At 39.9% G+C, this 23288-nt stretch overlaps 1 protein-coding gene across 3 annotated transcripts in view; it reads left to right on the plus strand.

The window, feature by feature from the left end:
• The window catches only part of MAP4K5 (mitogen-activated protein kinase kinase kinase kinase 5), a 95194-nt gene that overhangs the window by 47064 nt on the left and 24842 nt on the right, over nt 1-23288 (plus strand). For all 3 annotated transcript variants that reach the window (XM_058163101.1, XM_058163099.1, XM_058163102.1), the window contains 15 exons: nt 2586-2676; nt 3198-3262; nt 5147-5202; nt 7070-7117; nt 7342-7384; nt 10354-10426; nt 11809-11940; nt 12049-12111; nt 12383-12464; nt 13436-13552; nt 14801-14879; nt 16049-16107; nt 17760-17827; nt 20756-20800; nt 22443-22485. In XM_058163101.1, coding sequence (XP_058019084.1) covers nt 2586-2676; nt 3198-3262; nt 5147-5202; nt 7070-7117; nt 7342-7384; nt 10354-10426; nt 11809-11940; nt 12049-12111; nt 12383-12464; nt 13436-13552; nt 14801-14879; nt 16049-16107; nt 17760-17827; nt 20756-20800; nt 22443-22485 — 1064 coding nt within the window. The remainder of the gene's footprint in view (nt 1-2585; nt 2677-3197; nt 3263-5146; nt 5203-7069; nt 7118-7341; nt 7385-10353; nt 10427-11808; nt 11941-12048; nt 12112-12382; nt 12465-13435; nt 13553-14800; nt 14880-16048; nt 16108-17759; nt 17828-20755; nt 20801-22442; nt 22486-23288) is intronic.

Here is a 23288-nt window from a genome sequence, read left to right on the forward strand (position 1 = left end):
TGCTGTTTCTTTCTCTTCTTTTCACATGAGCCAGTTTCCTTTTCACATACCTGCACTGGGATCATTTTGAACCCCTCACCTTTCCCCCAATAACCGTGGACGAGTGTCCTTGTTCTGGGGTGCCCCTCTGCTTCAATCTCTGTTTGCTTATAGGTTCTAGTTCTTCTAATATTCTTACTTATGTATGTTGTTGTCTATGGTGTTTCCCACCAGCTGACCTATTTCTTTTGCTGGGACAGGTTACAGCAGTATTCCTCCTCCCCAGGCGACACATGGTCCCAGAGAAGTGTGTATACTTGCCTCTGCAGCAGAGGCGGGCTTCAGCAGGTTCTGACCAGTTCTGGAGAACCGGTAGCAGAAATTTTGAGTAGTTCAGAGAACCGGTAGTAAAATTCTGACTGGCCCCGCCACCATCTATTCCCTGCCTCCCAAGTCCCAGCTGATAGGGAGGGAATGGGGATTTTGCAGTAACCTTCCCCTGGAGTGGGGTGGGAATGGAGATTTTACAGTATCCTTCCCCTGCCACGCCCACCAAGCCATGCCCACAGAACTGGTAGTAAAAAAAATTGAAAGCCACCACTGTTCTACACACCTTCAATGTGCTACTAAAACTCATCTAGCTGAACTAGCCAGATGGGCAGAAATCCTTTCTGGCGCCTGTAAATGCTCTGGCTTCATAGAATTGCTGGGAAGGTTCTTGCAGTTGTAAATATTCTAAGGTAATTTGTACACTGATAGTGTTCTGTAAACAATCACAGCTACTGATTTAGTCTTTTTTTGCATTTTGTTTCTGCTAGACTGGAACTTAGTCATTCATGGGTGCATTTTATTTAATGTCATTATGTTGCAATGAAGAAGTAAAGGGGCAGAAAAATGGGGAAACTATTGGTTTTAGAGTGACAATATAGTGTTGTTTGTACAGTTCAGGACCATCATGACAACGGGTATAATGAGTGTAATTTGATAAAACTATGTTTATATTCAGTAATATTAGCTTGATTCGACAGCTTCTAATGATTTGTTCTAAGGAACAAATTAGCTTCTGAATATTTCTTAAAGAGTTTCTTAAGGTCAGATGGTTGAATTTGTGGCACTATTATTGTTCCAATAAATTGCTGAGACTATTAAATTTATGAAAATGGGCAAAGCTGCTGGTGCAGCTACTTGCATCTGCATCTTTGGAGGGATTACTATAACTTGTTTTTTTTTTCAAATAAAGTTTTCCTTTCCTCTTTTATGAGGCTTCTATAATGGAGATTTGTCTGAAATGGTGTAGGGTTTCCTGCCTGGGCAGGGGGTTGGACTAGAAAACCTCCAAGGTCCCTTCCAACTCTGTTATTATGTTATGAGATAATGACACATGGTAAGGAACCTTTGTAATATATAAGCTATCATTCAATTTCATTACTATGACTAAATGTACATGTTAAAATATGGATATACCTCTGGCATAAATACTATAATGTGGCATCATGGTGACAAATGTCAGGTAACAGACTGCAGATTGATACTGATTGATCGAGTGATTGATTGCACACATTCATGGGCCACCCAATTCAAAAGATTTCTGTCAGTTATAGAGTAGAAACTCAGACAAAGTAAATCATTGGTTGTTGATGTGGGGAAAATTCTTTAATTTGTGGAACATGGTGTTTTGATGTGGTACTGTAAAAATTTCCTTGTGTTTTTAATCAACTTAATTAAACTGTGATACTTCATCCATTTTTAGTGGTTACAAATTGAGTAATTTCTTCACCTTTTATGCCTCTCCTGGAACTTGACAGCAATATCTTTTATTTCCTCTCATATTTAATTTGATATTGAAACCATTTACCAGCTTTACAGTACTGTACAGTCAAAAAAAACTTTGCATAGTGTTGTGGTCAGAAAAAATATTCCTCTCGAGTCTTGAGTCTGATTGAAGTTTCTCTTCAGATTCAAATCCCCTGTTTCCTTTTCCTATCTCTTTAATGTTTCCTCAACTGTCTGAAATGAGATTTGGGAATAGGGTGGGAGTGGAGGAGGCAGGATTGAATGGAATTTGCAAACATAGTAGACATATCACTAGTAAATCCTGCCAGTTTTAAGACAGTTAGATGTAAAGTGTTTTAAGGTTTCAGTTTTTCTCAATTGAGAAGAAAGAATGCATCTTCCAGGACAGTTGCCACTACAAATTGTATCCACAGTTAAAAGCAAATAATGTGTTGGTGTATCCCATATCCCCAAAACTCTTGCTCTCCCAGCAGTTCAAAAGCATGCAAATGAGAGTAGATAAATAGGTACTGCTTTGGTGGGAAGGTAACAACATTCCATGTGGCTTGGCATATAGTCATGCTGGCCACAAGACTATGGAAATGTCTTTGGACAATGCGGCTCCCTTGGCTAAGAAACAGAGATGAGCACAGCCCCTTACAGTTAGAAATGACTGGACAGGTAAAACCTTTACTTTACCTTTTACCCCCAAACTATTGTTACATGCAATTGATGCAGATTCAGTTAATCACCACATTGAAGTAATGAACTAAGATCCCTTTCCAAATTGCAAAACCTGTCATAATAATTTGCACAATCTTTTTTTCCCCCAGGAGATGATTTCTCATTGATACAGCAAGAAATCTATATGGTTAAAGAATGCAAACACTGTAACATAGTAGCATACTTCGGAAGCTATCTCAGGTAACACCCCTTGCTTTTTATCTTGGCCTGAATTATTTTCCATGCTAACTTCCTGGAGGTAACCAAATTCATCTGCAAATATACCTGGAAGCTGTGGTTTGGGAATTTAGCTCTCAGTTGCAAAATGCAGTTTACTAAAGCTTTATTGGTAGGTGTGGAAGCTTTTCTTTGTCTATGATGACATAACAATGAACTTTTCCACTGAACTCAAAAGTGATCTGTTTTCCAGTTCACCGGAATGCAGCATTTCATTGAACTTTATCCTTCACTAGAGTTGATCTCATTTCAAGCACGCATTTTTAGGGCATCTGATAATTGAAAAGCCCCGGTCTGCTCTTAGCTTTAAGGATAGGTGAGAAACAACAGCATTCCACATTTAAAAGCTGCTCAGTTGCTGTTGTTTTGTAAATGGAAATTCTTGTGGCCTACAGTCTGAACAATAAATTGAATGGTAGCTGCAGGTTGTTCAGTTTGGATTGTTTTAGAATATTGATTCTGATCATTTCTGCTTTATTTTTTAGCCATGAGAAGCTATGGATTTGTATGGAATACTGTGGAGGAGGGTCCCTTCAAGACATTTACCATGGTATCTGAGGATTTTATTTATTGTGTTACCTTTATTGTGTCCTCCTTCTTCCCTATTTTCCTCCATTTTGTATTCATGACAATTTTAGTGTAAAAAAATAAAATATATAACAACGTTATTTCCTATTGATCATGAAAGTGGTTGCCTATTATGAAGCCCCTGTGGTGAGCAAGAGGTTTGCTAGACCAGTGTTTCTCAATCTTGGCAAGCTTAAGACACGGGGACTTCAACTCCCAGAATTCCCCAGCCAGCATAGATAGCGTAGATTAGTTGAAATCCCTGTGTCTTAAATTTGTCATGGTTGAGAAACACTGATCTAGACAAACAGGCAAGAACCTTTCTGAATTGAGAGAAATTGCTTTTATTTGGTTTTCTTTTGAACAAATTAATTATTTGATCCCAGGCCTGCTGTAGATTTGTGTTCAGACAATTAAGACTGAGAAATTGGTGGCCAGGGAATAAGACATGCAGCAGTCAAGTTCCAGAGCAATAACGATGTAAGAAAGGCAGAGGCATCCTCAAAACTTGATAGATTCAAGAATCAGTCAAAAAAAGCAAACAAGTGTTTAGGTAGAATCCTTGTAGAAGTGACAAATAGTTATCCAATTGGAAAAGCAAGCTTTAATATGATGTAATTTGGGTTTTTTTCATCAGTTGACTGGAATTAATATAAACTATATTATAACAGGCTGGTACTATAGATTACCTGGTGCTCTTGAGCCATATGGCACAGGCTGCCAATCTGTGCTATGATAAAGAAAACAAGGCACAGAAGTTTTGTTCTAAACAAAATCATAATTCAGTTTTCAGTTTTCATTTTTACTTCCAGATGTGTTAGATTTAAACTCTTGTAATAATTACACTGTATCCTCTGGTAATATCACAAGACAGAGAATGGAGGCATCCGTTTTTATTTTTAGTTAACCACACTTTCTCATGGTCAAACTGACAGTGTTAACCAGAGGATTGATCTGAATCATAGATAATGCATTGATGTTTTTTTTAATACAGTTATTTAATAATCACAATTTGCATCAGTCTTAACAGCAACCCTCTCAATTGTTTGGAAATGCTTCCAGCTGATGCTTACCTGTCACCCTAAGTAATAGTTATACATAGCCAGACTCAGCAACTGCAAAACCAACAAACAAATGACAAAAAATTAGTTATTATTTGCCACTGTAATTCTAGTTTGAGACCTAAACATAGAGAGGCAGATAACAACATGTATTTCTGGGGAAGGTTTCTATAATTTGGGATAGCATTACAGAAAATAATCTACCCAAAGCAGTTATCTGCTTGGCACATGAAAATGCCTGTGGGAAGATCTCAGGGTACAGATAGGGTTAGAGAAAGCACCTAATGAGAAGGAAGGACTGGAGAAGAGCTTAATGCTGGGAAAGATTGAGGGCAAAAGAAGAAGGGATGACAGAGATGGCTGGATGGAGTCACTGAAGCAGTAGGCGTGAGTTTAAATGGACGCCAGAGGATGGTGAGGACAGGAAGGCCTGGAGGAACATTGTCCATGGGGTCGTGATGGGTCGGACACGACTTCACAACTAACAACAACAAAGAGAACACAGTTTATCATCATGAAAGCAGTCCATTTCAATTTGTTTGATACCAGAGATAAACAATAGGGATGTTATTACAGCTGTATGTGCATCCAAATTCATGTGGCATGCCATTCTGAAAATTTGAGTGCTATATTTAGATGAATTTGTGGCCTAATCTTTTGTAATTTTTTTATTTCTTAGTGCACCATATCCATTACAGTAATGTGGGGTTGGTTCTTTGGCTTGTTTGATGCTTTAGTTAAATTTAATTTAATCAAGAATCTGCTGCTGCGTATTTCAGCATTTGTAAATTTGCTTTTCCTTTCAGTAACGGGCCCTCTGTCAGAGTTACAGATTGCATATGTTTGCAGAGAGACATTGCAGGTAATGAATTGCCTCAGGTCACAAAGTCGCTTCTTTGGCCCAAGCTGTGATTTAAACTGGGGTGGGGGAGTACAGTTCATGCTCAGTCAGCTATTGCTCTGTGTTTATTGACAGCAAAACAGATGTTTTGCATATGTCGATTAAAGTATCTCTGTGCATCTCAAAGCAAATAGTAGCTTCTAAACTGATACCTTAAATTAATTCTGTAATCGCTGCTTAACAGCGAAATGAGGGAACAACAGAGATAAAGTCATAAGACCGAGGATAAGACTTAATATTTCTGTGTTTTTTGCATATTAACTACACAGGATTGGTATAGTTTCAGTTTCTAGAAATTCCAGTTAAAAGACGTTCATCTGAAAAGAATGTGAAAATTTTATGGTTGAAACCATGTTACCATAGGTAAGGCAGAGAGGCAGAATAGTTAGGTACATTATGAACTAGGAGGTGCTTTGGGGATGCAGTGGCTCAGTGGCTAAGACGCTGAGCTTGTCAATCAAAAGGTCGGCAGTTCAGTGGTTCGAATCCCTAGTGCCACATAATGGTTTGAGCTCCCGTTAACTTGTCCCAGTTTCTGCCAACCTAGCAGTTCAAAAGCACGTAAAAAATGCAAGTAGAAAAAATAGGGATGACCTTTTGTGGGAAGGTAACAGCTTTCTGTGCGCCTTTGGCCTTTAGTCATGCCGGCCACATGACCACAGAGATGTCTTTGGACAGTGCTGGCTCTTCAGCTTTGAAACAGAGATGAACAACGCCCCCTAGAGTCGGGAACGACTAGCACATATGTGTGAGGGGAACCTTTACCTGGGGAAAGGGAAGCCCCTGGCAAGCTCAGCGCAGGTTGGGCAGAAGTATCTCCCTGCTCAGGAGCTGAAAATCCTGTTTGGATTTTGGCAGAGAGAATTTTAGGTAGACAAAAGACTACCTGTACATCAATTGTATTAAGGACTATATTTAACATGAAGTTTTGGCACTTAGTGAAACAATATTCAGAACTTATTGTAACAAGTTATCTGCAACAAATATACAGCTGGAGCTTTTATGTTACCATGTGGACATTTCTTATGCTAATAATTAGCAGGGATAGCAACCACTTACTCAAAAACACTTGGCTGGAACAATTTCTTCCTACCCAAGAATCTATAATGGCTAATTTCCAAATAATCATACTGTGCCACATTTTTCTAAGCAAATAAGTTTTAATTATTTTTATTTTGGGGCCAGTGTTATTAGTGCGATTGTTCTCAACATCAAATCCTTTCTTTCTTATCAAAAGCATTGCATATTTTATTAATACCAATTTAGGATAACTCTTTTCCTTGAGTTTCTTCTATAGCCTTTTTCACTAACCTTTACAGTTATTTAATTTGTCTTTTCCCTTTATCAAACCAATTAATCTGTGGAACTGTTTGTGTTGTGGGTGCTTCATTACTGGAAGCTTTTAAAAAGAGTTTGGACAGCCATTTGTCTGGAATGGTATATGGTCTTCTACTTGAGCAGGGGATTGGACTACATGACCTCCAAAGTCAGTTCCAACTCTGTAATTCTGCATTCTGTAAACCTGCTGCCTTCTACATATGTTGAAAAAGAGTTTCAGCACACCCTACCAGTAATGTCCATATTACTGGCAATGATAGCAATTATACTACCACCATTATCTGAAGGCATGAAATTACAGTTTATTCCTAAGGTTATTAAATATTAAAATTCATACTTTAGATTTTGTTTTAAGTTGCCAAGAGATTTGGCAGTACACATATTTAAATCATCATCCTGCCTTATTGTACAGATAGTATAGATATTTTTTTTAATAGAATAGAAATTATATCCTTATACTAACTGTTTCTTTTTCTGATTTTTTTTTCAGGGACTTGCTTATTTACACATGAAAGGCAAAATGCATCGGGACATTAAGGTATGTGACTCTAGGAAAGATCTTTACTTGTGGCCCAGTAGTGAGAGATCTATGATTCAAATGTTGGAGAACGTGTCCAGTACCCTTTATTATTGCTCCTGTAGATTGTTAGGAATTGTAGTTTATCAACACCTAGATGACCACCATTTCCCTACATTTATTCTAACATAGTTTCTTCAGGATAGTAAATAACCTAGACTCTTGAAAACTTTTTTGTATTTTAGGGTGCAAATATTCTCTTGACTGACCACGGAGACATCAAGCTAGGTGGGTGACTTAGCTTTTCTTTCTTTCTTTTCCTTCCATTCAATCATGTCTGATTCTTAGAGACGTCCTGGACAAGTTCCTATAGTGTTCTTGACAAGGTTTTTCAGAAGTGGTTTCCCATTGCCTCCTTCCTAGGGCTGGAAGAAAGAGACTGGTCCAAGGTCACTTTGCTGGTTTTGTGCCTAAGGTGGGAGTAGAACTCTTGGTCTCCTAATGCCTTAACCACTACACCAAAGTGGCTCCCATATAGCTTTCTGTAATATAATAATTATAATTCATAGTTCATGAAATACATAATATATCATATATAAGCATATATAATATATACATAATAATGCATATAATTTCATAATGGCTTCCATAATCTTCTATCATATATTACATATAGAGTTGCATTGCAACTCTATATTTTTTACTATGTCTCTTACAACTCCTGACCATTGGCCACATCGGCTTATAAGAGATAATTTAAGTTTCTGGAGGACACCAATTTGGCTAATACCTATGACATCTTCAAAACAATTAATTAGGGCATTCGTTGGAGCCCGACACAACCTTTCTCTAGCCTTAAAATGGCAGTCCCACAATCTTATTAAAGATTTCATTTGTTTAAAGAATGTAGTTAATTAGAGAAAAGGAGGAAGGTGAGTTGTGTAAGTCTCTCTTACATAAGATAAGGAGGAAAAACAAGGCTGCTGAACAATCAACCCTTTTATGGTAGAGTATAAGACTGTCTTGCAAACAGGAAAATCTTATGTTTCTAGAGCAGCGATGGCTAACTTTTTTGCTGTTGCGTGCCAAAAATGAGGGGAGCACAGAGACGGGGTCGCACATGTGCGTGCTCACACCCATAATTCAATGCCCTCTGCTCCCCACGCATGTGTATATGACCCCCCTCCCGCGCTCCCCACGCATGCATGCACAACTCTGTGCCCCTACCTGAAGCCTCCAGAGGCCAAAAATGGCCCATTTCCCAACTTCCGGTGGGCCCAGTAGGCCCATTTTTCACCCTTCCCAGGCTCCAGAGGCTTTCTTGTAGCCTGGTGAGGGTGAAAATCACCTCCCCCACCCTACCAGAGGCCCTCCGGAGGCCGTAAACAGACAGTTTCCTGACTTCCGGTGGGCCCAGTAGGCTTGTTTTTTACACACCCGGGCTCTAGAGGCTTTCTTGGAGCCTGGGGAGGGCAAAAACAGCCTCCCCCACCCCTGGCCAAAAAACCCCTCCCAAACCTCTGCGTGAGCCCTGTACTTATCTGGCATCCAAAATGGGCTGCATGGAGACTCCTGGGAGGGGATGGGCATCGTGGACGGGGCCAGCCGAAAATCAACTGGCCGGCGCATGCATGCGCGCTTGAGCTGAGTAGGGCAACGGTTCCACATATGGATATGGTTCCACATACCATCTGTGGTACGCATGCCATAGGTTCACCATCACGGTTCTAGAGTTTCTATTGAAATATTATAATCATAATCCAGAAAAAAAAATTAATCAACAAAAATGGCTTACAATATACAATATAAAAATATAAAATATACAGTCCTTAAAAACAAAATTTGGTAAACAAGTAGATCATTGCAATAAAAATAGTGAAATATAACAAATTCAGGGCATAATAAATACAACTTCAAATACAATAGCAGGAAGATAAAAACCTCATAAAAAGCAATAATGGTTAAATCTAGCCAAATATCGATCACTGTAAAAGCTCTTGACTTGTAAAAGCTTTTAATCATTGGTTTAGTAGTTTTCTTCTTTACTTTAATGAAGAATTTTAGAACTCTCTTATATATGAGATAACGGGATTTATAAAGTTTTAAAGAAAATCTTATTTCTATTTATAAATCTGTAGAATTGTATTGGGACCGAATTTTGGGAAACTATAGTTTCATTATACTCCTTAATCTTAAGGATGTTTATTTCCTTAAAAAGGAAGGTGGCAGATCTCCATTTCATGTATTAGCTGAACCACCTGATGTTTACATCTCCTGCTCACAGATGCATAGGAGTAGGGCTTTTGTTATTTAGTAGTAAAAGAAAACATATATATTTGAATATATTCAGAATCACCCTTTTTATTACTTCATAGCTGCCATGAATCTTGGTAATGAATTCTGGTCGTAAAGGGGAATCCTAGAATATTAGTTCAGTTCCCCAATTTATATCTTTTTTCCATTTTACAAGGCAGAACAAAATACAGTAACAGGGTAGTGTTACCCATCTAGAAACCTTGATGGATGGTAAATTTAAGTCAAGACCTGCCTCTCAATTTATAATTGAGAACCTTGCAGCAAAATCATGTGATGAGCAAGGCTTTGATTGATGATTATGTTCCATTAACATAATTAAATAATACTGACTCTCAGTAGCCACATGATCTTTTTTCCATGCCAAGACTTTCTCTCACAACAGTCTGAATTCAAGCTCCAAAATGCTTGTAGTGGTAATGGAAAACTATGTATGAGATGTTGTGCTGTTCTGGAAGTAAGAAAAAAGATGAGAGAAATTTAGCTATATTCCATGTATAGCTAAGGCTTAAGAAATTTAAGGCATTGGGACTCATTGTTATTTTTCTTGGAGCTCACAGACTGTCCTTAATGCAGCAAATATGCTTAATACCTGTTTACTAAGCATTGCACCAAGTTGTGACAAAATGTGGCAGGTGCTTGTATGGGCACTACACTGTTTTAGCAGAACTTGCTTCAATTCTGCTATGTCCCATAGTACTAAATGTCTGTAACTCTATTTCCATTCATTTACTTACTAAGATTGATTTTTGTAGCAGAATCAGTAAAGTTAAGTTCTTATTTTTGGCATTAGCTCTAGATTAACCCATAAATAATATCTATTTACTTGAAGGATCTGACATTCGTATATCCCTGATGAGAACAAAGATCTAAATATTTTCTTGGGTATATGCATGAAAAGGAAGGCAACATCTAAAAATGTCTTCAATTTTTTCCTTCTGCAGCTGACTTTGGCGTAGCAGCAAAAATAACAGCCACCATCGCAAAGAGGAAGTCATTTATTGGCACCCCTTACTGGTAATAAATTCCTTGGGATTATTTAAACTAGGGCCACTGACCTTGAACCAGGGTTTCCTGACTGTGCTATAAAGAATCTGAAATAGAATTGTTCAGCTAAGGTTTACACCATGTTGAAAACAGCAGTTTGTAGACTATTATATCCTTCTACATCATTGTTGGATAGGCAGTCTCTATGTGGAGTATCTTCTGCTAAACACAGCTTTGGGTCCACCAAGAGTTTCTGGTCATGCAAGCAGGGTAACATGGAAACAAAAACACATGGATTTCAGGTGCAATAATTTTCACAATCCAGGAAATACGTTTTAGTATAGCAGAGAGCTATGAATTTCATTTCATACACAGCACTGTTCACATGCATAGGCTGCTGATAGAGCAAAAGAAACAGCTAAAAATGAGTTTTGGAATACAAACATCGATGTATAGATTTACAGTCAGTCTAGCGAACAAGTTGTAATACTGTTTTGTGGAATGTGAGGATTCTACCTTACTATAAACAGTATATACATACAGTATATAAATCTGATATAGTCTTCATGATAACAGAAGTAAGTTTGAATTTGCTTGCAGAAAGTCTTTATTTATGGAACAGCTGATCTTGTGTGCTTTTGAATGGGCCAGATTGTCATATCTTGAAACTTGAGATTGTCTCCAGAATGATGTCTGTCAAAACTTTCAGTACATTCCTCAAGTTCCATGAGTGTTGAATCAATATAAACAGCATTAAGTTCAGGCCTGCACAGCTTGTGACCCATGAAGTAAAAAATGTCTCACATCAGCTCACTCGGAACTTGAGAAACCTGCTTTTAGCTGGCTGGATTTAAGAAACCAGGGACATAACAATGGCAAGCCAAGATGCAGGGCAGGTTCATTTGGCTTTGATGGGTTGTAAGAAAAATGTAGGCTGTTTTATATGTATCAGGCTACATATACTCATAATGTGCTGCCCAGTGAATCTAGGTCAGGGGTGTCAAATTCAGGGCCCGGATCTGGCCTGCAGGGTACTTAGAGTTGGTACATGGGGGCCGCCCTGGAAACAGTGAAGAACTGGCTCACGGTGCTTCTGCCAGAGAAAAAGGAGGTAGGGAGGGTCACATTGGTCCTCCCAAGCTCTGTTTTTGCTGGCAGAGGGTTGCAGGAGGCGTGGCAGCCAAAAACGGAGCTCAGGAGCCTGTTTTCACTGACAGAGCACTCAGGCCCCTACAGGCACCCCTGACACGAGTGACATTGAGCTGGCCACACCCACCCTGGGCCTCCCAGGGTCAAACACAACCCTGATGTGATCCTCAGTGAAATCGAGTTTGACACCCCTGGTCTAGATTATTAGAGAAGGATTGACCTGTTCTTGCTCTCTAATATGTAGTATTATTTCTCTTGTTCAGGATGGCTCCAGAAGTGGCAGCTGTAGAAAAGAACGGCGGCTACAACCAACTCTGTGACATCTGGGCTGTGGGCATAACAGCAATTGAGCTTGGAGAGTTGCAACCACCCATGTTTGACCTTCATCCCATGAGGTCTGTAGTTAAGACAGGACAGTCCTCTCCATTGTAACTGTGCAAGGGAAGAGGATTACTGTACCAGGAAAAATTTATTTTCTAAACGTGCCTACTTCTTGTTTTCAGGGCTCTCTTTCTAATGTCCAAAAGTAACTTTCAACCTCCAAAGCTAAAAGAAAAAACAAAATGGTGAGTCTTGAGTAGTGTTCCTTTTTTGTGAGTGGACTACCCGAAAATTGAGATGGGTTAAAATACCAAAGAAAAATCTTTTATCCTGAGGAATGAGACATAACTGGAGCAAGAATATGAAATGGAATGCTGAAAATGGTTAACCAGCTGGGGAAGACCATACTTGCTACTTCCATTTATGTCTGTTTGAAACTATTATTTAGTCCATTATACATTGGTTCTGTGTTAACTACCAATTTTATAAAAATTACACCTTTCATTTGCTTTACAGGTCATCAACATTCCATAATTTTGTCAAAGTAGCACTTACAAAAAATCCAAAGAAGAGGCCAACTGCTGACAGACTTTTGACAGTAAGTATGTTTTTTTTTTCTTGAGGGGAGGGCGGGCTAACATGAAAGTCTTGTCACAACTAATGGAGCAAACATTCAAGCTTTCCGAAGATCAAGAGGCCCTCTGTTTTTGAAAAGGCTGTAAAATGTAACTATTAAAAAATGTCAGGCATGCAGAAGCCTCTTGTTTTTATAATAAATACTTTTGAGTTAAGACTGAGTTATATGTCGAGCCTGATACCTAAATTGTGCTTTTTACATGCAGTGTTGATGAAATTAGATTTGTAACAAAATTGCCTGGAAATCACAGAAAGAAGCAGACTTATTATATTAATAGGGACAAGATGTAAATTAGAATTATGCGAAGGCCACTCTTTTGAAGACAGCAAAGTCCACGTTTTGGACAGAGAGGACCGCTGGTTTGAAAGAGGAGTCAAAGAGGTCATCTGCAGTAAGATTGAACAGCCCTCTCTCAACAGACAGCGCCAATCTCCTGTTTAGTTCTTTCAGCATTTCCAAGAAAGTTCCACACCCATTTGCAATATTCAGGTGACTCTGAGGGCACAGATAAACCTCCAAGTGGGCTCAACGACTCTCTGAAAGAGTGCCAACGACCAGATGACTGCAAGGAATATAAATCCTTCCATCCTCCACTGTTCAGTTAGAACTGAAGAAGCTTCTTGTTTGAGAAGTGAAATGTCTTCAAGGAAAAGCAAAGGCCAATTGCCTTTTGAAAAAAGCAGTTATGGAATGTGTGTAGCAAGTGACATATGTATGCTTAAAGGAAAAACATTATACAAATGATTGCTAGTGGTTTTCTGGTTTAGACTGAATGGTTTGCTGGTTGCATTGAGCATGGAATGTTCTCTCCAGGAGTCTTAGTTGCTGCTAATTCTTTTTAAGAAAAGAGGCTTTTTTTAAAAAAAATATCTTGCTTTAACTTGCGTTACAAATATTTTAGATCTGTTCTCTTATGCTAATATTTTTTTTAGCATAGCTTTGTTGGGCAGCCTGGACTTTCTCGTTCTCTGGCTGTTGAGCTCTTGGACAAAGTGAACAATCCTGATAACCACCCCCACTATACTGAAACGGATGATGATGATTTTGAGGTGAGGTGCTTCTTCCTAGCAATTTCCTTGTCTTATTTTGGATGAAATGGTAAAGCTGTGTGTCAGCTAGGCCAGAGTTCCCCAACCTTTCTGGGTTGGCAGCCTGTGGGGTGAGGGCAGGTGCCTTTAAGCACGCATGCACACGCACAAGGTTGCATAGGCAGTGCAAACTGGGCTATGAGTGTGCGCGTGCCACAAACCGTGCCATGACTGCCCATGTGACACTCATGAAAACATTAGCATCCTTGTGTCACTTGCAATGATGCTAGTACAAGTGGAGGGGTGCACACGCATTGGCCAGCCACTCATGCGGCCTCGTAGCCAACAGGCCACAGCCCGGTAGTGGCCCGCAGCCCACAAGTTAGGGACCTCTGGCTATTAAGATGTGCTCTTTGTGGGTCTGTCCCTGAAGATGATTTGAAGACTTGAACTGATATAGAAAGCTACTCTTTATAGGTAGTCTTCAACTTACAACCACAATTGGAACTGGGATCTTGGTGGTTGAGTGAAGTGGTCATTAAATGAAACATTATGAGTTGAAGCACCCTGTGGTTATAAGTATGGGCAGGCTGCCAAGCACCCCAATAGTCATCATGTGTCCACAGGATTGCTGCAACAGGTATAACCTCAGGCACAGGTCGGAGTCCCTTCAGCCCTATTTTAATATCAAATGGTCACTGAATGAATGGTAGTAAGTCAAAGGCTACCTCTAGTTACTTAGAAGAGTGCATAAAGTATAGATTCTTGAATGTTCTACCATGTAACATTATTAATTAATATCAGATTAGGGATTTATTAAAAATCTCTGATATGAAATTACCCAATTGTAAGGTCTTTTTTTTTTTATCGCATTTTTGTCCTGTCCCTTGTCCTGTTTTTTAATCCCTGGTCAATCTGCCACCTTGTGTTGTTGGCAGATTAACATTTAAAAATATAAATGTTGCTTTACATCCCTTATATAAATTAGTCTCAGACTATTACAGACAGTAAAATGTCATAAATCGAAAATCTTTTTAAAAGTCTTTATTTTAAAAATATTTATTTAGGGCATTTTAATTAAAAATAAATAAAATTATTATGTAAAGCATCATAAAGCCAAGAACTTGAATGAACTCTTGGAAACTTAGTACAAACCACAGGTAGAAAAAAAAATCCCAGCTGCAAAAACATGTGAGTGTTGCAATTGTGGGGGAAATTCTTTTTAATTTTAGGAGGTGCTCTGAATGTCTGCTTTTCTGAATCCTCTAGCCACACCCTATTATTCGCCACACGATTCGCTCTACCAACAGAAATGTCAGAGCCGAAAGGACAGCATCTGAAATAAATTGTGAGTTTCCAATATGTCTTCATCCCTGTCATGTACTAAATTGAATAGAAATGTTTACCTTTGAAGTAGTCTTTCCCACTAGATTGGATGATCTACAACTCTCAGTATCCTTGGAGAAAGGTGTTCTGAGGAATGGAATAAAATATTCTGAACTTATACACTGAATTGAGGGTATCTCCTTGGCCTGTTGTCTAGGAACTCCAAGAAAAAATGAGAAAAGATTCTGTCCCCCAGCTGGTGCTGAACTTCCTTAATCATTCTGGCTTTCTGTTGGGCAAAATCTTGGAAAAATAGGCCGAGCAACATTTGTTTACAGTAAATTCATTTATAGAATAGAATAGAATAGAATAGAATAGAATAGAATAGAATAGAATAGAATAGAATAGAATAGAATAGAATAGATTCTTTATTGGCCAAGTGTGATTGGACACATAAGGAATTTGTCTTTGGTGCTCTCAATTGGTGCTTTATGCTTGGTTTGTCATAGGAGAAAGAGGAAGCAGGCCCACTGAAAAGGCTTCATGCAACAGGAACAACCTCTTTGCCCATATATTTACCATAATATCACTATTAGCTCAAAAAATTAGTATTTTGACATTTGCAAAAAACAACAACAAACCACCCTATTATTAAAATCCACATCATTTAACTATACATAAATATTATTTGTGAGTGTATGCACAGAGATGCACTTTTAAGTCTTGATGTCAGGTGGCTGCCTGGATAATTCCAAGCCATTTGCTTGGCAATATTTCCAGTAGTGTTTTGCCACTGCTTCTTTCTAGGGCTGAAAGAATCTGACCAGCCTCAAATCGTCTGGTAGCATCATGCCTAAGAGAAGACTGGAACTCACAGTCCACCGGTTTACTATTCTGTAACATACTGTTCGATATAAAAAAAAGAAGGAAAAATATTCAGGGGGAAGCTAACAAATCAATTAATATAAAATGATTTATATTTTAATGTGGAACAGTATATTCTAATGTCCATAGTATTATCATATTTTAATTATTATTTTAAAGGAGAGAGTTTCAATTAATGCTGATATACTTGAGCTTTTGATAGATTGAGTTCCTCTGTGTTTGTGTGTGTATGTGTGCACACAAGCGTTTGAACTTGTGTGCAAGGAGAATGTTATGTTTAAAATTGCAAATATCCATGTTTTGTAGTTGACAAGTTGCAGTTTGAACCACCTTTAAGGAAAGAGACAGAAGCCCGGGATGAAATGGTATGAACTGACTAATTTTTCCTCCCTCTGCTCTCTCTGTAATTTTAATTTGCAGTAACTCATTTCATATATTTTTGATTCTAATAAGTAGTGTATCATACTACATTTAATAAGGAAAGAAAGAAGAGTTAGTAGGATTTATCAGTTTAAGATGCACAATTAATATTCTTTTTTATTTTTTTATTTTTTATTTTTTTATTTTTATTTTTTTGTTTACATTTATACCCCGCCCTTCTCCGAAGACTCAGGGCGGCTTACAGTGTATAAGGCAATAGTCTCATTCTATTTGTATATTTTTACAAAGTCAACTTATTGTCCCCCCAACAATCTGGGTCCTCATTTTACCTACCTTATAAAGGATGGAAGGCTGAGTCAACCTTGGGCCGGGCTTGAACCTGCAGTAATTGCAGGCTTCTGAGTTCTTAATAACAGGCCTTACCAGCCTGAGCTATCCGGCCCGGTTTTGTTGTCGCAATAATCCTGGCTGGGAAATTCCAGGATCCTGATGGCGAACCTATGGCACGCAAGTTCAAAGTGGCACACGGAGCCATGTCGCCTGGCACGCGCGGCATCACCCGTTCCTCTTCTGGGTTTCTAGTGTGCATGCACTTGCAACAATCAGCTGGCCTTTTTGCATGCGGCAGTGCTGGAAACTAAAAGATCTGGTCTTCCGTTTTCCTGCGTGAGCATGCACACAGGCCAGTTGATCGTTGTGTGCGCATGTGCGCCAGAAACCCAAAAGAGCATCTGGCTGAAACCAGAAGTTCAGTAGCTGAAACCGGAAGTTCATTTTCGGGCATGCACATGCACCCTGGGCAGCTCCTCTTCCGGGTTGTGGCCCAGGCACGTGAGCGCACCACTTTTCAGCACTCAGTGTCGAAAAGGTTCGCCATCACAGTTCTAGGAGTTGAACCAAATATTTTAAAGATGCTGAGGTTAAGAAAGGCTGCTCTAAAATATATTCCATAATTGTGGCTGGACTCTTAATTGTGTATCTCATTGCTACTCTGCTAAGGCATCCAGAATTGGAAAGCATTAATGGGGTTATTAGTTTCTTTCCCCTTCCCCTGTATCTCATTCAGAATAGAGCTGGAAGGGAGGTCGTCTAGTCCAACCCCCTGCTCAAGCAGGAGACCCTATATCATTTAACAATAGCCATCCCATCGGTTCCCATTGCTGTTTTTACCTGAATCTCACTGGTCATTAAGCAAGGACCCACTCCAGTCCAAGCCAGTCCTGGTTTATCCCTCCCTGCCTGCCTTACCGTAAGGTAAGGTATTGTGTCCCCTGCCTGAACAATGGAACAAGTCCCATTGTTCAATGCTGTCATAACTTCAAATGGCTGCTGAAAGAATGAACATAAAGTGAGGACTACTGTATTTCAAAACCATTAGTCTCCACCATTATGGCAACTGCTTTTAGCTATGTGAGGTCAAAGCTTGGCTTCTCTTCCTGATACCTACTATACTTGTCTTGCTTGAATTTTCCAGACCAGAACTAAACCAGTGCTGTGTCTAATTTGGGAATTGCTTTGGCTCGGCTGTTACTGTGTCTATAAAGCTTCCATTTCAGTTGCAGCAGTGCTAATCTTTGTTTTTGGAGGATTGAGTCATTTTGGAAAATCATTCATCTGTGGTTTTATGCATTGGCAGAGAATACCAGCCGGAGCACCCTTTGCTTCACATTGGAGCCCTTTCACTGATGGCGCAGGTTGTGCCAAGTAAGTTTTGCGTGGCTTTGTCCTGAATAAATAATGGGGATTTTCATGCTAATCTTGCTATTGAGAGCAAAGTGGGGGGAGCAGATATTGTGACTATAGGAGACGTTGTTCAGTATGAGTTTGAGAGGACTGGCAAGTTTAGTGTAATAAGGGTAGCTTTTTGAGGGACATGTCTCTCCTTTACTCTTGACCCCCCTGAAAATGGGAATAGTTTGCCATTCAGAAGTTCTTCTGCCCCCATCTTCAGCATTATTTATTTACTTAATTTGGTTTTGGTGCCATTTGGAGACATTCTGGAATCTGGTGGCACCAAAATTGAAAGAAAGGAATAAGCCAATTAATTTTCTGTGTCATAGATAAGTGGGTGGGTGGGTGGATGGATGGATAAGAGAGAGGGGGAGGGAAAGAGAAAGAGAGGGGGGAGAGGATTAAAACCTGTCTGTTCTGTGTCCTTCACAAGGGTGGGAGGCTCAGTTGTGGTCCATCATCCTACAGATGTTACCCATCTGTGATCTAGTCTTTTAAGCAACAGGATGCTCGTATCCTTGCTTTCAGTATGGCCAATTTGTCATAAGTTTACCTCAGCTTGTATTTCTCTGCTCTGAGGTTAATTGGCCAGGAAGCACTTGGTTTATTACGGCTGTTGGTGCAGTTTGCCCAATCGGGGATTCTAAAGGATAAGAACTTCAGAAGTATGAATAGTTTTAAAACATATCCTTATTGCCTTGTGCTACTTCTCCTATCATGGATTGAGAGATAAGAGCACTGTGTTACATCTGATTGTAGAAACCTCATTGGATACATGGGGTGGAATCTACTGGGAGAGCGTATAAATTGCTTTTCAGTCTTGGTTGCATTTTCAACCTCAGGCATGTTTAATACAGCTGCAGCTGTCTCTTTAGTTCACAGCTAAGGTATATTAGCCCTATGGGCATCTTGTTTATGAGAGAGCAGTTCTCTTTGCACATCGCCCTGAGAGAATGAGAAATCATTTTGAATTCTTCATAACGTTCTGAGCAATTCATAAGAGATGTTTAGGTACTCGCTGCCATTCTCCTGGGTAGCCCAGCCTAGTGGGGTTTATGAGAGTAAGTCCAACACTTCTAGATCGCACCAAATTAGGGGAGGCACTTATTGCACTTCTGTATTTTCCTACAGCCAGAAGGTCTAGCCTAGGAAAGTTGTTCTTTAGAATAGGTCCTAGTCAAATCATCTGAGATCTCACAGGTTAAAAGGGGAGCTTTGGGGACCATAGGTTTCTTATGTCACCATGCAAATAGAAAACTACTAATTCTATGGCAGAAGCAGCTCATCATAGTAAAATAATTTTGCCTTAAAAAGCCTTGAATAGGGCCTTGCAGCATAACCTCTATTTATGTGGTCATTCTTTCTTTAAGTACATTCCTCTTTGGCCAGTCCATTACATTACAGTTTTACTATTTTTTCCCCATAAATCTTTACTAATTGTAAAATCACAATTGAAGAGGAATGCCTTTGGAATTTACTACTTTTAACACAGGGTTTATACCAAAGAAAATACAGGGAAAGCTGGGGTACAGAGGAATACATGTACATAAATGCATTCCTTTATAGTGTAGCTTTTTTTTTCCACGGAAGGAAAGGGGTTTTGTAGTGCTAGTGGTTTTGAATTTCCCTTTTGGTTTGTAAATATTCATTATATTTTTGTGGCGCCTGATGGCTTTCTCTGATTGCATAGGAGTATTTTTGCCTTTTCAGTTGCTTTGGGCTGGCATGTTCTGCAGTGACTTCCAGGATCAGGCAACTGATAAAGAAAACACTTGAGGGAAACAGAAGCTTCTGGGCTTACTTTATGTCCAGCATTCATTACTGCTTTGGATGGAATGAATTGTTCAAAGAAACAGAAAGGCCAGGTGTTAACGCATTCCTCAGCTGCAGCGATAAAGTAGAATACGAGTGCCCCTAATGTCCAGTCAGACAAATGTAACTTCCACTCCCTTGGAGATCTTGTTCTGCCCGGCAGCATAAACAGGAAATGCTTGGGGTTTTGGAAGCCTGAAATCCTGAATATTGTCACCACCACGCAATAAAAAATGAGCCTTTTTAGTTTTGGCTTCAGAGCACTTTTTGCACTCTTGGACTTCACTAGAAAACACACAACTTTGATTTATGACTTTATTAGGCTTTGGCTCTATGTGGAAAGGTCATTTCACTAGCTAGAATTCTGATGAAAACAGTTTACTTTAAATCTGAGTTTCAGTGAATACAATTTCCAGCAAACATGTTTCTCTTCTGAATTAGTTAAACCATCTCTGAGGGAGGATCATCGGAATCATAGCAAACTCTTATTAACATTCCGCGGTCCCCCCCCCCCCCAAATTCTTCTGTCCGCAGATATTCTGAGCAAAACTTTGGTCAATAATGTTTCTTGCTAAAGGTATAGAGTCAGCTATTAATTGAGCAAAGCTTATGATGGCCAGGGAAATCATGAACTTGTAAATGCTCCTAGGGAAGTTCCAGTGGAGGAAGCTTAATACAAGTGTTAAATTGAGAGAATTCAATGTTTTGAAAACAAGCTTGCTCCAGCCGGATAACACTCCAAATGCAATTCTTGTAGTTTCTACCCCACACAGCGAGAGTCAGTCCCTGGGGAAGGTTGTCAGAGATCATTGTTTCTCATCCTTTGAAGCTTGAAGATAAATTCTGAGCAAAACTTCCTTTCAGATATAATTGTTATGTGGATCCTGGATGTCCCAGAGAATCTATACCCCGTCCAGGTTTCCTTTATGGGCTATCTTTTTCAATAGAGCAAATTTCTGCCAACTTGGCCACTCATCCTTTTCAGCTGTCACAGAAATAGATGCCTTTCAGCTGCACTTGCTCAAACTGAACTTTTATTTGATTTACAATGTTTTTCTTCCTTTTTAATTTCATAAACATTTCTTTTAGGGGACATCTTACCAAATTTGGTGATGGCCATGAAGATGCTGAGGAGTAAGTGCTTTCTGACTGACCTTTTTATCTTTACTGCCTGATACTGTAATCATTGTACCAAAAAGGGCTTATGTTTGTTCCACACTGAGAAAGCTACATCATGGAAATCATGCTGGATACGGGAAACCCAACCTTGCTCTTCTTGCACCATGGACTTATAAAGATACTCAGAAGAACAGATGGTTCTGGAAGGGGGTTCCACTTTCATTGCAGACTCAGTGCAATGACAATTAAGGAATTAGCTGTTCTCTAAGATCACAACTTCTCAGTTTGCTTAGCCATCATATTTGAGAAACCCAAAGGTGCTTCTTCAATGGGCAGTTGGACTTCCTTTGTTTTTCCTTGAAGATGTTTTGCTTCTCATCCAAGAAACTTCTTCACTCCTCTTTGCTTCTTGGATGAGGAAGGAAGGAGTAGCAAAGAAAGTCTAGTTGCCTCTTGAAAAAGCAGCTGTGGGACAACCATAACCTAGATCAGAGGTTCCCAATCTTTTTCGCCCGCGGCTCCCCCGGAAATCCGACCTGCAACTGCGCATGCGCACCAGACGCGCCCGCGGCTCCCCGGAAATCCGACCTGCAACTGCGCATGCGCACCAGACGCCCCAGAAATGGCGCATCAGCGCCGGACCCAGCGGGCGCAGATATTCCGCGGCGCCCCCATGACGATAGCGCGGCTCCCTGGGGAGCCGCGGCTCACAGTTTGGGAATCACTGACCTAGATGACTCTCCATAGACATGTTTGAGAAAGCATGCACAGTTTTTTTCCTCCCAAAATGATCTCTCTCATTTTGCAACATTACATTGCACTGTCTATCAAGATGCAAACAAAACATCCCAAATCTTGTGTGAGCTTCAAGTGGCTCTTAATTTTTAATTCCTAATTGCTGGGGTAAAAAATAAATGATAAATTCAGACTATTACAAGTGGAGTTTTTTAAAATCAATGAAACAGTTGACCAAATTAATCTTAATTCAGCCTAAGACAGGGGTCTGCAAACTTGGCTCTTTTAAGACTTGTGGACTTCAACTCCCAGAGTTCCTCAGCCAGCTTTGTAGACCCCTGGCCTAGGCAGGTAAGGATTACAGTAGTGTACAACCATTTCTTTCATTTTCCGCATAGTTCTATGAAAAATCTATTTGGGACCAATTCGTATTGTACCTGATGCACTGACCTTGGCATTCCTCCTTTGGAGTTTCTTAAGCTGAAGCCACTTCTCAGGGATGTTGTATCTATAGATTGCACTCATAGATATTGACCTAGGTGAATTTTAAAAGTAGAACAACACATGTATAGTAGGATGTAGGTTTGAGGAACACCAGAGAAATTTGAGATAACTTTTCTTGTCTGGGGACCTCGTGCAGGAGGGGGATAGAATTGAAGTATTCTCATATATATGGTATATCCCCATTTACGAAGGGGAACAAAATCTCAGAGGGGTAATCTTTGTGTATTTTTATTTTGCTAATCATCAGTGCTTGCTTACTTATAAATAATTCCATTTGAAAGAAAGAGGCTACTATTGCGGAACTAACCTTGCTGGGCAACTAACCAGTTTTTTTGACATTGCAAGCAGTAATGATTTCTTGATACTAATGCTGCGACCTTATTAGATGGGAATAAACACTTTTGTTGGACTTTTTTAGATCAACATTGAAAAGAGCCGTACCCCCTCCTCTTCCTCCAAAGGTAATTGCATATCCCTAAGTATCAATCAACAGTTGCACACCAAGGCAGCTGTTTAGGAACAAGATTTCCTAAAAAGTAGTAAGATTTTATGTATCATCCATTGTTCATTTTATTGCAATTGATCACACATTTCCAAGGATTGTTTCTCTAGTTTTTGTTTTCTACCTAGACATCTAGTTTTCACACTATTTAATATTACTTATTCTTTTTCTGGGTAAAATGCTAAAAATTGTGGTGTTGATTAGTAACTTAAAGATATGGTATAGAGCAATGATGGCTAGCCTTTTTGCCATTGTGTGCCAAAAGGGGGGAGAGCTCTGGGGGAGTGGTGTGTGTGTGCATGCCCACACCCATAATTCTATGCACCCCGCATATCCGCGTGCAAACCCCACCCCCACCCCACCCCGTGCTCCCCCTGCTTATAGCCCGGTGGGCAGGCCTGTTTTTCTCCCCAGGTTCCAGAGTCTTTCTAGGAACCTGAGGAGGGCGAAAACAGCCTCCCCCGCCCCCCCCGCCCCCCCCCGCGGCCCTCTGGAGGCCGGAAATGGCCCATTTGCTGACTTCCGGTGGGACCAGAAGGCCCATTTTTTGCTCTGCCCAGGCTCCAGAATCTTTCTAGGAGGGCAAAAACGGCCTTCCCCAGCCTCGTCCGCAGGCCGTCCGCAGGCCGGAAATGGCCCATTTGCTGACTTCCACGTGCTCACCGTTATGGCTCTGTGTGCCACCTGTGGCACAGGTGCCATAGGTTCGCCATCTCAGGTATAGAGGTTCTGTTCATATGCCAGAAAGGCCATTTTGGAAAA

The sequence above is a fragment of the Ahaetulla prasina genome, chromosome 1 (genome assembly GCF_028640845.1).
Source record: "Ahaetulla prasina isolate Xishuangbanna chromosome 1, ASM2864084v1, whole genome shotgun sequence".
Classification (NCBI taxonomy): Eukaryota; Metazoa; Chordata; class Lepidosauria; order Squamata; family Colubridae; genus Ahaetulla; species Ahaetulla prasina.